Source organism: Helianthus annuus, chromosome 7 (assembly GCF_002127325.2).
Source record: "Helianthus annuus cultivar XRQ/B chromosome 7, HanXRQr2.0-SUNRISE, whole genome shotgun sequence".
NCBI classification, from domain to species: domain Eukaryota; kingdom Viridiplantae; phylum Streptophyta; class Magnoliopsida; order Asterales; family Asteraceae; genus Helianthus; species Helianthus annuus.
The window spans coordinates 107695125-107707706 of NC_035439.2; the positions used below are offsets into that span (position 1 = coordinate 107695125).

A 12582-nucleotide genomic window follows, 5' to 3' on the forward strand; every position below is an offset into this window, starting at 1 on the left:
AATATGAAGGCTGGTTTGGGTTATAAAAAGAATCAAAATTGGAAACAAAATGAAAAATCAAATTTTAAGCAAAAGACGAACTTTGTTCACGGGAAAAGTTCGGAAGAAGAGAAAAAACTCCAATTTAGACGACAGTCTAATGAAGAGTTTTATGCTTAGAAAAAGAAACAACAACAGGCTAAAGATGTTTCAAAGAAAATGTGTTTTAAATGTGATCAAAATGGACATGTTGCACGCAAGTGTCCAAACTCAAAGCCTGTTGATGTTGAAAAACAGAAACGTGAGAATGTGAAACAAAAGTCTACCAGATTTGATTTTAAACAAACTTGGAGGTATATCACAAACAAGTTTGCTTCGAATCAAACTTGGAAACCAAAACAGACTAGGTCTGATTTAAGACAAACCCAGAATTCTCAAACACCCAGATTCAGAACAACACAAAGTTGGCAAACATCAGTTGATATGACAAAGCCAAATCAGTTTTGGAAACCAAAAGTTTTTGTTCAAAGTCAAAATAATCAAAACGAGTCACGATTTTACAAGAGAAGTGCTTCAAAAGGACAGAACTGGGTGGTTAAGAAACAAGTGATTTCTGTGAATGAAGAAAAAGTTAAAGTCAAAGATGAAAAAGTTTTTGTACGAGATGACAAAGATTTTCCATCATTGAATAAAATTTATTGTGTTAAAATGCCTAAGGTTAAACAGACCTGGGCTAAATTGTTCAAGTAATTGAGTTTTTGTGAATGTGCAGGTGCTCATGAAGTTTGATTGTCAAGGAAGAGAATTGATAAGCAGCCTGGCATAGGAGGAGAAGGTTGCTGAACCCTAGTTTGGTTGAACAGGGAGTTTATCGATTTTTGTACATAAATAAACCATATTTCTAAAAACCCTAAAAATTGAAAATTTTAAAAACCAAAAATATGTTTTTATTTTGTCAAAATATTTGAAAAATCAAAAATATATTTGTTTTTAGATTTTGTAAAAAATTCAAAAATTTCAAAAATATGTTGCTTGAATATGCCGAAACCCTCACGGCGGAACAAACATGATTACTTTCACAAGATTGAAAAACGGTTTTCAAACTGTCGAAAATCAGTGGGTTGTAAATCATGGGGGTATGTTATTTTTCTACAAAACAGAGCATGAAAAGCAGAAACTGGATGGCGAGACAAAGTTATCAGTGTCGGTTTGTCAAATTTTTTTTAAAAGGTTTTGCATTTTAGGGGGAGTAAGAATTTGTCAGAAAATACAAAAACATTAGAAAATTTGAAAAGGCCAAAAACATGATAAAATGAAAAAGAGTTTTTGTGTAAAAAGATGAAATGATAGTACATCAGTAGACAATCACAGTACGCTAAAGAAATGGAATGTTTTAATGTGATAAACGGTCTCACTGATGATATGCCAGTAGGTTTTTACACGTTTAGTAGATTGTTTTCGAGATATAAACCTAAATATCAAATACTTTACATATCTCGTGGGGAACATCTCTCGGATATATGGGTAACCCTCGGAATCTTGTTTGAGAGATTGCCTGATTCTGAGATACTAGGTCTTTATGTTGTTTGATATCTGGGGTATTATACCTTGTCTTCTGATTTTGCGGAAGCAATGGCCTAGACCTCGTATAATACTTTACGCGTTTTTAAAGCTTACCCTCTGCATAAAAATTGAAAAATATCGAAAGATATGAATCAATTGCAGTTGAAGAAAAGATTCTGTAAAGGGAACACACCTCAAAGTCGAGCCTTCATCTCTTTGACTGAATGGAAGTTCATACCTGAGCTCTTAAGGTCCCGCACTAACCCAGATATAGATATCAGATTGGTATACTCACCTGTAAGACTAAATCTAGGGAATTTTGATACGGGGGTATATTCTGAGGTGGGACACGCGAATAAGTTAAGTCCTTAAAACATTAATTTCGTATCTCGAACAGTTGAACTTTGTGTGAAAATTTAAGTGGATCAGTATACTGACAATCTAAGTGAATCGTTTAGAACTAAAGTGTTTAAAAGCTCAACGGTGCTAGTGATCTGTCATAAACTGATATGATCCTCTGACACAAACTCAACAAAAATATGCCTGTAAATATTTCTTTACTGCTTTATCTTTCAGAAAATTACAAAAAGATTTTTGATTCCCTTTTATTTTCGACAACCGATGTCTAAGAGCTGAGTTTCAAAATCTAAGTATGTTGTACGTGTTTCTGAAAATAAAACAAGTTCATTAAATTGAAACTTGAATTTTTTAAAAGCAAAAACAGTTTGTGATATCTCCAAGGTCATTAAGTTGGACTTGGATGATTTACTGTGAGGGATTTGGATTCTTAATTGTTAAAATCAGATTAAAGAGCTATGTTCCATTCTTGGTCGCTTAAATCGTCAAATCTATGAAGTTTGTTGATAAGGGAAGTGGAAATGTTTTAAAAAGTGCCAGGTTACGATTCCTGGACAACTGAAAATGCTTTCACTGTAAAAATATTTTTGCATATGTTGAGAAAGCCAGGTCATCAATCCTGGAGATTCAAAATGTTTTTACTCATAAATGTTTGAGATATTGCAGATGTTATACCAGATTACGATGCCGATAGCCGAGTCTAAGGGGGAGTCTGAAGACAATCACAGCGCAAGAGGAAGCGTGCATTCAAAGAGCCAGGTAACTATCCTGGAGGAGCTTGTATCCGAAAAGTAAGGTGTTGATCCCAAAAGCACGGAAGCTTGACGAAAGGGAGAGCCTGAAGATAGAGTCTAACGAAAGGGAAAGTTAAAGCTGAAAATAGATCCACGGGGATTCTGTTTGAGAAAGAGGGAGTCTGTGGTTGCTGATGACATCAAACTTTCAAGAAGACTCAGAGAGAGAGAGAGAGAGAGAGAGAGAGAGAGAGAGAGAGAGAGAGAGAAAGTCAAGACGCTACGAGATTGACTGCGGCAATATCCAAGGGGGAGTCTGTTAGTGCAGTAATGTCTATCGCCTCCGTCAATCAAGTTCGTAGCAGATTCATAAGTAAACTAGACTTTATGATGTAATATTTAGAGAAAAAGGTAAGGTGGCAATCTTGTAAATAAGGAAACCTTCTTTATGCCTTGGCCTATAAATAGGAGTTTTAGGGTTCTCATTTAGAACTTTTGGCCACATTAGAGACTTGGAGCTTTTGAAGGTTAGAGAGAGAATCTAGAGAGAGAAAGTGGCAAGGTGATTCACGGTTCTTTGTACGTTTCAGATCTATCAATAGAATCACGTTTATAGTACGTTCTCATGTGTTCGGTCACGCACAGTCACGGATTCTGCACGTCGAACGTGTCATACGCAATCGTTTCAGAGTCTAAACCGGTCCTAACAAGAATGGGAAGTGGTTATCAGAGAGTTCAATTTAGCAGATAATGACTGGCTATCTGATATTTTTACACTCAGGGAATCTTGGATCCCTGCATACTATAGAATGGAAGAGATGTCGGGTCTTATGCGAACGACATCGAGGTCAGAGAGTGAAAATCATTTTTTTGGTCAAGTGTACAATTCGAAAGCTACTCTTGTTAAGTTCATGACTCATTACGAAACTGCAATAGAAGCACAGCGTCACACGCACCGGAAAAATGATCATGAATCTCGATACAAACGACCCCAGTTGAAGAGTAATTACCAATTGTTGGAAGGCCAAGCTATTGACATATACACAAAAAGTATTTTTTGTGACGTTCAAGCTGAGCTAATTGAAATTGCGGATTGCATAAATCAACGTTATGAAGATCAGCCCGATGGGTTTATTAAGTTTTACATAAATGACTTCCAGCAGCCTTGTATATCCTTATTTGAGGTAAACAATGGCGTTTTGTTTTTTATATGGCATTTTCTGTGAATGGCGTTTTATCATATCCATTGTGTTTTTTTAATTTTTTTAGACAAACATTCTCTGCATGCCATTATAGAGATATTGTTTTTGGCGTTTTTCAGGTAATGTTCCGTAAGTCTGATTGAACATGCAGTTGCTCATGCAGGCTTTTGAGCAATTTGGTTTGCTATGTCGACATATATTCTATGTTTTGAGAATTATGGACATTAAGGAATTTCCAAAACAATACATTTTGAATAGATGGCGCAAAGATGCTTCCCTAAACTGCTCTCCCGAATACTCAATTAGTCGTGAAGATATTACTGAGCTTGATCCCGATGTGCAAAGTATGATGTGAGATATTATTTTTTCAACGGAATATACTTTGAAACGTTTATATGGTAATAAAGAGGAGTTATCTTTATACAAGGATCATGTTCAATCTTATATGAAGAAGGTTCAAGATATGCAGATTGTTGCTCCTCCCGCTAGTACTAGGGATAGATTTGCCGAGATAACCGGTCAATATAAAACGACAAGAATCCGATAAGAGTCCCTATTGGGTATAAATCCAAAAGTTCTGGTTCTTGGAAGCGACTGAAATCTATACAGGAGATAGCAATCGAGAAAAAGAAATCAAAGTCGAAACCCGGGGCCAAAGAAAGACAGTGTCAGAACTGCAAAGGCTGTGGACACTACGCATCGACATGCAAACATGCCATAATTAAAAGAAGATCGACAAGGTCTTCGAGAGCCAGTGAAGAGTATTTTGGCATTTTGTATTTTTCATTCTTACAGAACACACACAGATGGTCTTCGAGAGCCAGTGGAGAGTAGTTTGGCGTTTTGTATTTTTCATTCTTACAGAACACACAGATCTCAGTCTGGCGTTTTACATCATTCTTTATACATCATTTTTTTCCATCTTTTTTTTCGACATATTTGTTCATAACATGCTACTTCGAAGTTGCATAACAAACAATATAAGATCGGACAAATAAATCAAACGCCAAAAAAAAAACGCCACTAAATAAAACTACCATAAACCTCTAATTTTGGTTATGCTAAACTCAATAATGTTTTGGTAAACAAGACGGACAACATTGTTATTACGCAGTCAAGAAAGATGTCTAACAATGTTGTGCATCCCGTTCAGCTAAATTTTATTGAGAACAAAACTGAATCTCCATGAAATGACGTTTTTGAAATTTTGTGGTTTTTGTATGTTTTGGCGTTTATATTGAGGATTTTGCCCATTACATCGAGCGAAAGTTTACTGAGAAAATAGTGTATCTCAAAGAAACATGGATTGGGATCTTTGAAAGTTGGGTTTTTTTGGCGTTTCTAAGATGATGGTATAGAGGAAAATACGGTGTTTGGGGTTTTGGTGTGGTTTTTAGTAGGTCTGAGAGGTTGTATATATAGGAAGTTTTTGGCGCGTATTTTAGGCACGATTTATATTATAGTAAATGCTAGTAATTAAGTTCCGTCGTTTCAGTACTGTTTGTTCACCTTTATCGGTTAAAAACAAAATTTGGCGTTTTATATCTAATGACGTTTAGATTAGGATGAAGTGTGCTATGTGGGTTAAGGCTGGATTTTAATAGCGTTTTATTCATGAGTTTGGCGTTTTATGTAGAGTAGTCAAAAGACCCTTTTACCCTAAATGAAGCGCGCTACACTAATAAAAGTGATGTTATTTACGAAAACGCCACCGCATCATCTAGTCCATAGATTGTTTTGATCTGATGATCCATAAGCATTCTATCCGTTCTCACACTTTCCACCGTTTTCTCTAAATCCTAACCTTATATATGTATATATATATATATATATTATGAGGTTCATTGTGGAACTGACTCAAACGAACTCTGATTGGATTCATTCCTGCGGCGTTCGAACCGGCTCGTTGAACCCTAACTAGGATCTTTTAATCCTAAATCCTAAACCCTAAATATATAGTGTTTGCCTTTTAAGGTCTTATATTATGGATTATCTTTAGGGTTTAGTTTTAGTATTAATCATTAGTATTTAGAGTTTACAGTTTAGGTTTTATGGTTTAGCTTAGGTTTTAGCCTAATTGTTTGGATTTAGGGCTTAGGTTTAGAGTTTAGGGTTTAGAATTTAGGTTTAAAAGATCCTAGGTAAGGTTCGACGAGCCGGTTACAACGCCGTTGTAATGAGTCCAATCAGAGTTCGTTTGAGTCGGCTCCCCACTATTTTAGTGTTCCCCAATGAACCCTCCCATATATATATATAATATATATATGAACATTCTTATATTTTTTTAGAACATTCTACAGGATTTTAACTTTCTGTAGAGTTACCATGTACAATCAGGATATCCCCATAGAGACAATATTATATATGTGTGTTAGAACATACACATGCTATCATTCTTCTTCTTTTCCAATATGGTGTTATCACCACTTTTTGTTTTCTTGGACATGTGACTTCTCTTTGGTTGTGTGTGTATTATTTAAAAAAACATACTTTTTTATTAAACGATTAACACAGAAAACCTTTAAATCTATTCCTAAATATACACATTTCTTCATCATAGACTAGAATTCACAACCACTTTGTGAGGAACATTATATACATACCTTGAATATATAAAGTTTTTAACTTGTTTAAAATATGAATGTATAATCAACGATTATGGTAGGTTAATGCAACAATCTAATTCTAATAAATAATTCCACTTAGTGTTACATGGCAATTTCTCCTCCTCTCTAAAAAATAATATTACATATTAATTTACTTTATACTTAATTTTATTGCAAAATATTATTATTTTTTGCAACTATATACATCAATAAGCTTTACATAATTTCATAAGTTGGTGTAACATATATCTTCTCATGGATCAATCACAATCTAAGTTTATCTTTTTTTTTTTTAATTCAAGGTGTGTAAAATTTTCTCTTAATATATCTAAATAAATATATAATCTTTATGTATCATAATAACTAAAACTTAAATAAATACATATATAACAAATATGCATCATAACATTAATAATCTTTCAAAACTCAAGATATAAGAAAAAAATTCACCTAAATAAATATATAATCTTATTTATCATCATAATTAAAACCAATATATGTCTTATGTAATTTTCATGGATTATTATATAATTATGTAACAACATTATAAAAGTAATACTTATCTAGAATTCTAAATCACTGAAATAAGAATTTTATTTTAATTATTATGCTTATTATTATTGATCGTTTTGGAATCATTAACAGTTTATAATTTTAAGGAATAAGCGTAGGAAAATATTTATAGATTTAAATATGTAAGTTAAATCATTATGGTTTAAAGTATTTAATAATAATAATTTAGTTATGTAAATTTGTGTACATTTTATTATAAAATTAAATAATTTATATCTTTCAATCCGTATTATATACCGGTCTGTAATCTAGTTATTTCATGTATGATTGCTCTAGAAACGACTTTTTTTAAGTGCACAGTCCAACCTAATTTGAAAAATACATATCATACTCTATCAATTAAACGAGACATAGAAACGTTATTTCTTTTTTTTCTGTTTCTAAATCATTAATATAGCAAGAGACCAAGAGTTAACATTATTAAACTAATTATATTCTTAAGTTTATATAAAAAGAGAGAACTTGCCTTTTGTGTTAACTTCTTTTTAATTAAATACTAGTTTCATAAAAGAAATAAAAATAATAATTTTTATATACTTTGATTTTTATTAAGTTATACCATATAATATAATCAAGTACTTTTTATCTTTACTATGCGTATAATGTTAATATATATATATATATATATATATATATATATATATATATATATATATATAAAGAAAGAAAGAGAGAGATAGAGAGAGAGAGAGGAAGGTTAACTGTTAGTGCATGCATCTGTCGACTTCGTCTTGTATCGAGTCTTAGACTAGATAGGTTAGATCAGGGCACGTTTTACGAGAAAATAGGAGGTTTTAGTGATGTTTGATGTGATTCCGCTTGAAAGTGGATTGTGCACTTTCAAGCGAAATCAGAAGATTGTAATTCCGCTTGAGTGAGCGTTTGATGAGGTTTCGCTTGAATGGGATTCCGCTTGAGCATGTTCAAGCGGAACCAGTTCACTATATATAGGTGATGTGAGGTTGGAGCGAAATTAGTTGTTGTATGTGTGATTTTGGATACCGAGGTGCTGCCGGTTTATCTAGTGACTGTAATTGCTGTTAAATCAATCAGAAGTGTGTTAAAAGTGAAGAACAACCTGTTTCTACCTTTGTTTCTTAGTTCCGCCTCTGAAACAAAGTAAAACTCCTCTGAACGACTCGTTTGGGTCCATAAACGATCCTACAAGTGGTATCAGAGCTCAGGAGGAGGAGTTCTGCAGACTACAACTGATTTACATTGCATTTTCTTACTTCTACACCTGCTTTCTTTAATTGAACAAATTTTAACGGTTAAAATCGGCTAAATTTCACATATATGGTGTAAAAGTGCATGTTATCAAATCCTTAAAAGTTTCAACTTAAAATTCGGACTAAAAATGGTAAAATCTGACCTTCGAAGTAATTCCGCTTGAACGGATAAGTTTTGTTTCCGCTCAAAATTGACCTATTTCGCTTGTATATTTGAAGCGAAATCTGTGATTTCGCTTGAAAATATTGGTTCCGCTTGAAAGTATTGAGATTCCGCTCCAAATCACTTTACTGATTATTCCGCTTGAAAACAATTTCAGAGATTCCGCTTGAAATTGTTTGTTGTTATTTCGCTTGAAATTTTAACTTCTAATTTCGCTTGAAGTTGTTTCTGTTTGCAGGTTATTCCGCTTGAACTGTTGTGATTTCGCTCGAATAGATATCTTGCTTGAAATTTGCAAGAATCATGAGTGACGAATTTTACAACGCGTTTGCCACATCTTCGATTAATCCGGCTTCCATTGCTCAAAACATGAATCTGGAAAATGAAACCGGAACTACACAAAAGCCCCCGAAGCTAATGAGCATTGAGGAGTATTACGAATGGAAAGATCGGTTCGAGAACTGGGTTCAAGCCAACCATCTTAGATCGTGGGAGTGTATTCTGAAAAGATATGTTTTACCTCGTACTGAACTGCAAACTGAAAAACAAATCTCAGAGTTTAATGATCAAGAACGGGAAATGTACAGAGCTGAAAAGATGATGATCGGTTTACTTCAGCAGGCTATCAAAGAAGACATCTTTGTGTTACTTCAACATGACAAGACCTCAAAATCAATCTGGGATGCTATGAAAGTCAAGTTTGAGGGTAGTGAGAATATGATCAAGAGTAAAAAGGCACTGCTCAAGAAAGAATTTGATCTTTTTACAAGTTTGCCCGGAGAAGATACAAAGAAGCTAATCAATCCATGTCGATGTTGAGCATAACCAAAGATCGTGAAGAGTGGGTAGACAAGTTAGCTGACGCTTTGCCACACAAAGAGTGGGGAACTTACTTGATGATTCTGAAAAACACTGGGGTATATGATGGGTTAACAATTTCTCAATTCATCGAGAAAATTGAAAGTCAAGATCTGGAACAGCAAAAGACTGCGAGGATGAACAGTCTGAGTGGTCAACAAGATGTGAAAATGTACTACAAGGGCAGTGTTCCAGAAGTCGAAAGAAGCCCGAAAATCCAAACTGCATTTAGTGCTGGAGATTCAGCTAAAAAAGTTGATCAAAGTTCAAACAAAAGCAGTGGATTCTCTTCATATCCGAGTGTTAATCCCAAGAGTTCATCTGAAAGTTTCAGTTCTCAGAGTTCTAAGAGTGGAAATGGTTGTGTGATACAATGCAACATTGCATTGAATCTTCCAGGTGGTCAAAGCTTTTCTGAAGAGGTTGCAAAAGATCACATGGCATTACTTGGTTCCGTGCTTCTATCTTATGAAGGCTTGGTTGCAGGGCGAATTGGGAATCCTATGCTAATAAAGGAGGATTACGATCAGATAGACGCTGAAGAGATGGAGCTCATGGACATCAAATGGTGTCTAGCTAGTGTTTTAAGAAGAGCAGAGAAGTTTAAATTGATTACCGGGAGAAATGACTTTCTTGATGCACATGTTTCTACTTTAGGTTTTGATAAATCTAAAGTTACTTGTTTTAAATGCAGGGAGAAAGGTCATTTCAAGATTGAATGCAAGAATAGAGACGCGGATGATGCAAAGAATCCGTTCGGAAAAGATGACTATTACCGGAAAGCCATATACCAACAAGTTGGTCAGCAACAACAACAAGAACCACAAGTGGCTCATGGTAGAAAAGTGATTGAGGATTCAAAGAGAGCATGTTTGGTGAACCAAGAAAATTTTGATTGGAACAAATACATTTCATCTGTTAGCAAAGCATGCTTAATTGATCAAGATGATGAAAGACTACCTGAAGGTTTTAGCTGGGATATGTTTACAGATGAAAAAGGATGTCACACCCCCAAATTCCACCTGCGGAGTAACATCCGCTTGAGGGCGTGACTGACTAGGATCCAGCCACCAATTATACTAAGCATTGGTTAATAGTAAAGTAATTGCTATCTAGAGTAGTTAGCAACATCGTAGTTTAAGTTCGATAGTAAGTTTAAACAAAACAGCGGAAGCATAAACCAAATAGTTTTAAAAGATAGTTCATGGTTCAAGATAAGTAAAACCCAACACACGGGTTTTGACGAACACTACACATCCCCAAGCAGCAGCTCCTCAGTCACTGGTTACCTGCAAAGCATGCAGTAAGGTGTCAACAATAATGCTGAGTGAGTTCACTAGTTGTCCAGTTTTAATTACCAAGAACTTGTTTCACCAGTTAATTTACTCGTTTATACATGCCATGGGGAGCTACCCCAAAAGTTAGCGACTAAACTGTTTTTCCAATACCGAACACTAGGTAACCGTTTGCGTTTCCGCATGATGCCCGATGTCAATGTTCTATCATCATTGACGGATGCCTGAGTACATTAGTTCACGACCGATCCCAAACCATGGCACGGTGTGAGGTTGGTAAAACCTAAATAGCGCTATCAACTAATAACCCGTTCGCCTGGCCCCGGCGACTAATCGGTATTATGTAGTAGGGACTTGAGTGATAGAGTTTCGTTCAGTGCCGTTAGTTGCAATCCGTATAAACAGTAATTAACTAAAGGTTCCCAATAACAAGGGAAGAAAAAGTAAGTTGTATCCCTCATAGGGGATAGTGTTGTTTGTAGTTTGGTTTCCCAAACCACCGGGAACGCATGCTTTAGGTTGTGAACTCACCTTGGGTTGCTCGGTAGATTAAATACCCGGTCAAACACGTTGGTCACCACGTCCTAGCATGGTTACCAAATATATCAAGTTGGGGTACAAGTAATCACGTATAGCGAACACGTATAGACACACTTAGTATGCATATAATCAAACAGTTGGGTTATTGGGCCTGCCCTAACATTTTCACAAACAGTAACAGATACACATGTAGTTCAGTCAACAGATAGCCCAACAAGTCATGGCCCAATAACACTTAGGCAGCCCAGTCGAGACAAGGGTGGTTTCGACTCGAGAATGCACGGTTTCGAGTCGCAACCAAGGAATGCCGACTCGCAACCCTGGTTTCGGTTCATCATGCTTGGTCTCGAGTCGCAACCAAGGAATGCCGACTCGCAACCCTAGTTTCGGTTCATCATGCTTGGTCTCGAGTCGCAACCAAGGAATGCCGACTCGCAACCCTGGTTTCGGTTCATCATGCTTGGTCTCGAGTGTGCTGCTTGCGAGTCGCAACCGGGAGATCTCGAAGGATCACGTTCTGGTCTCGAGTCGCAACCAAGGGTTCCGACTCGCAACCACTGTTACGTGCACCTGAATCCTTCTAGAACCTGTTATGTGTACTAACCAATAGAATTGCAATATCATGCATCCATGTACTATCCAGTAATATTCCACCAACATGTTTTCTTGTCTGATTACTAAGAAAAATGGATCAAAAACAAGCATATTTGAATATTCATATCATCTTCAAACTTGTTCTTCATATGTTCATCATAACTATGAACTTTCAAGTCCTAATTCTAGCATACACAGTCCGAAACAGCATGTTTACACAAGGTTATCCATCAATCATTCACTTATGCATATCATTCAGTAACAAAACCATCTATCCTAACATCTAGTTCATCATATATTCAAGCATATCATTCAACAAGCACATCAACATTCAACAATCATTTCAAGGATCAACTTGTTAACATCGCAACCATTCGGTAAATAGGCACTCTTAATTACACATTATCATTAGAACATGAACATCATCAACAATAACAACACTTGATTCGATTTCCACTTAGCATTAAAGATCATCATTCATGTTATCACAATACAAGGGGTTGTATAATATGTAAATCTTCTCATTATAGCTAAAACACATTGTTTCTATCATGCTAAAATCCCTAATGCACTATACCATCCACAACCCAAAAATCGTGGTAAACACTTAAGACACTAACCGGTTAGATGGAGGAGTACAAGAGATTGATGAGCCAAGTTCCGAGTGATGGTCTCGAGCTAATCCGAGAGCTCCTTGGTTGTCGCCGGTCCGATCCGAGAGAGGGAAAGAGGGGAGAGAGTGATGCTTGGTTGCTAGGGTTTTAGGGTTTTAGTGAAGGAGAAAGGGAGTGTGTGAGTGAGAGAATGTTTGAGTGTCAAAAATGAGGGAAGTGTGGCTTATGTGGGGATTTTATAACCCATTCAAGGGCCATGCTCCCTTATGGGCTTC

At 35.7% G+C, this 12582-nt stretch overlaps 1 protein-coding gene across 1 annotated transcript; it reads left to right on the plus strand.

Annotated features, from left to right (window-relative positions):
- The first annotated feature begins 3442 nt into the window (after positions 1-3442).
- Positions 3443-4382, plus strand: LOC110866450 (protein FAR1-RELATED SEQUENCE 5-like). The gene is made up of 4 exons (XM_022115596.1): positions 3443-3762; positions 3903-3954; positions 3999-4179; positions 4243-4382. Exons 1-4 carry the CDS (start codon positions 3443-3445, stop codon positions 4380-4382), a joined length of 693 nt encoding a protein of 230 aa, XP_021971288.1.
- Positions 4383-12582: the final 8200 nt, after the last annotated feature.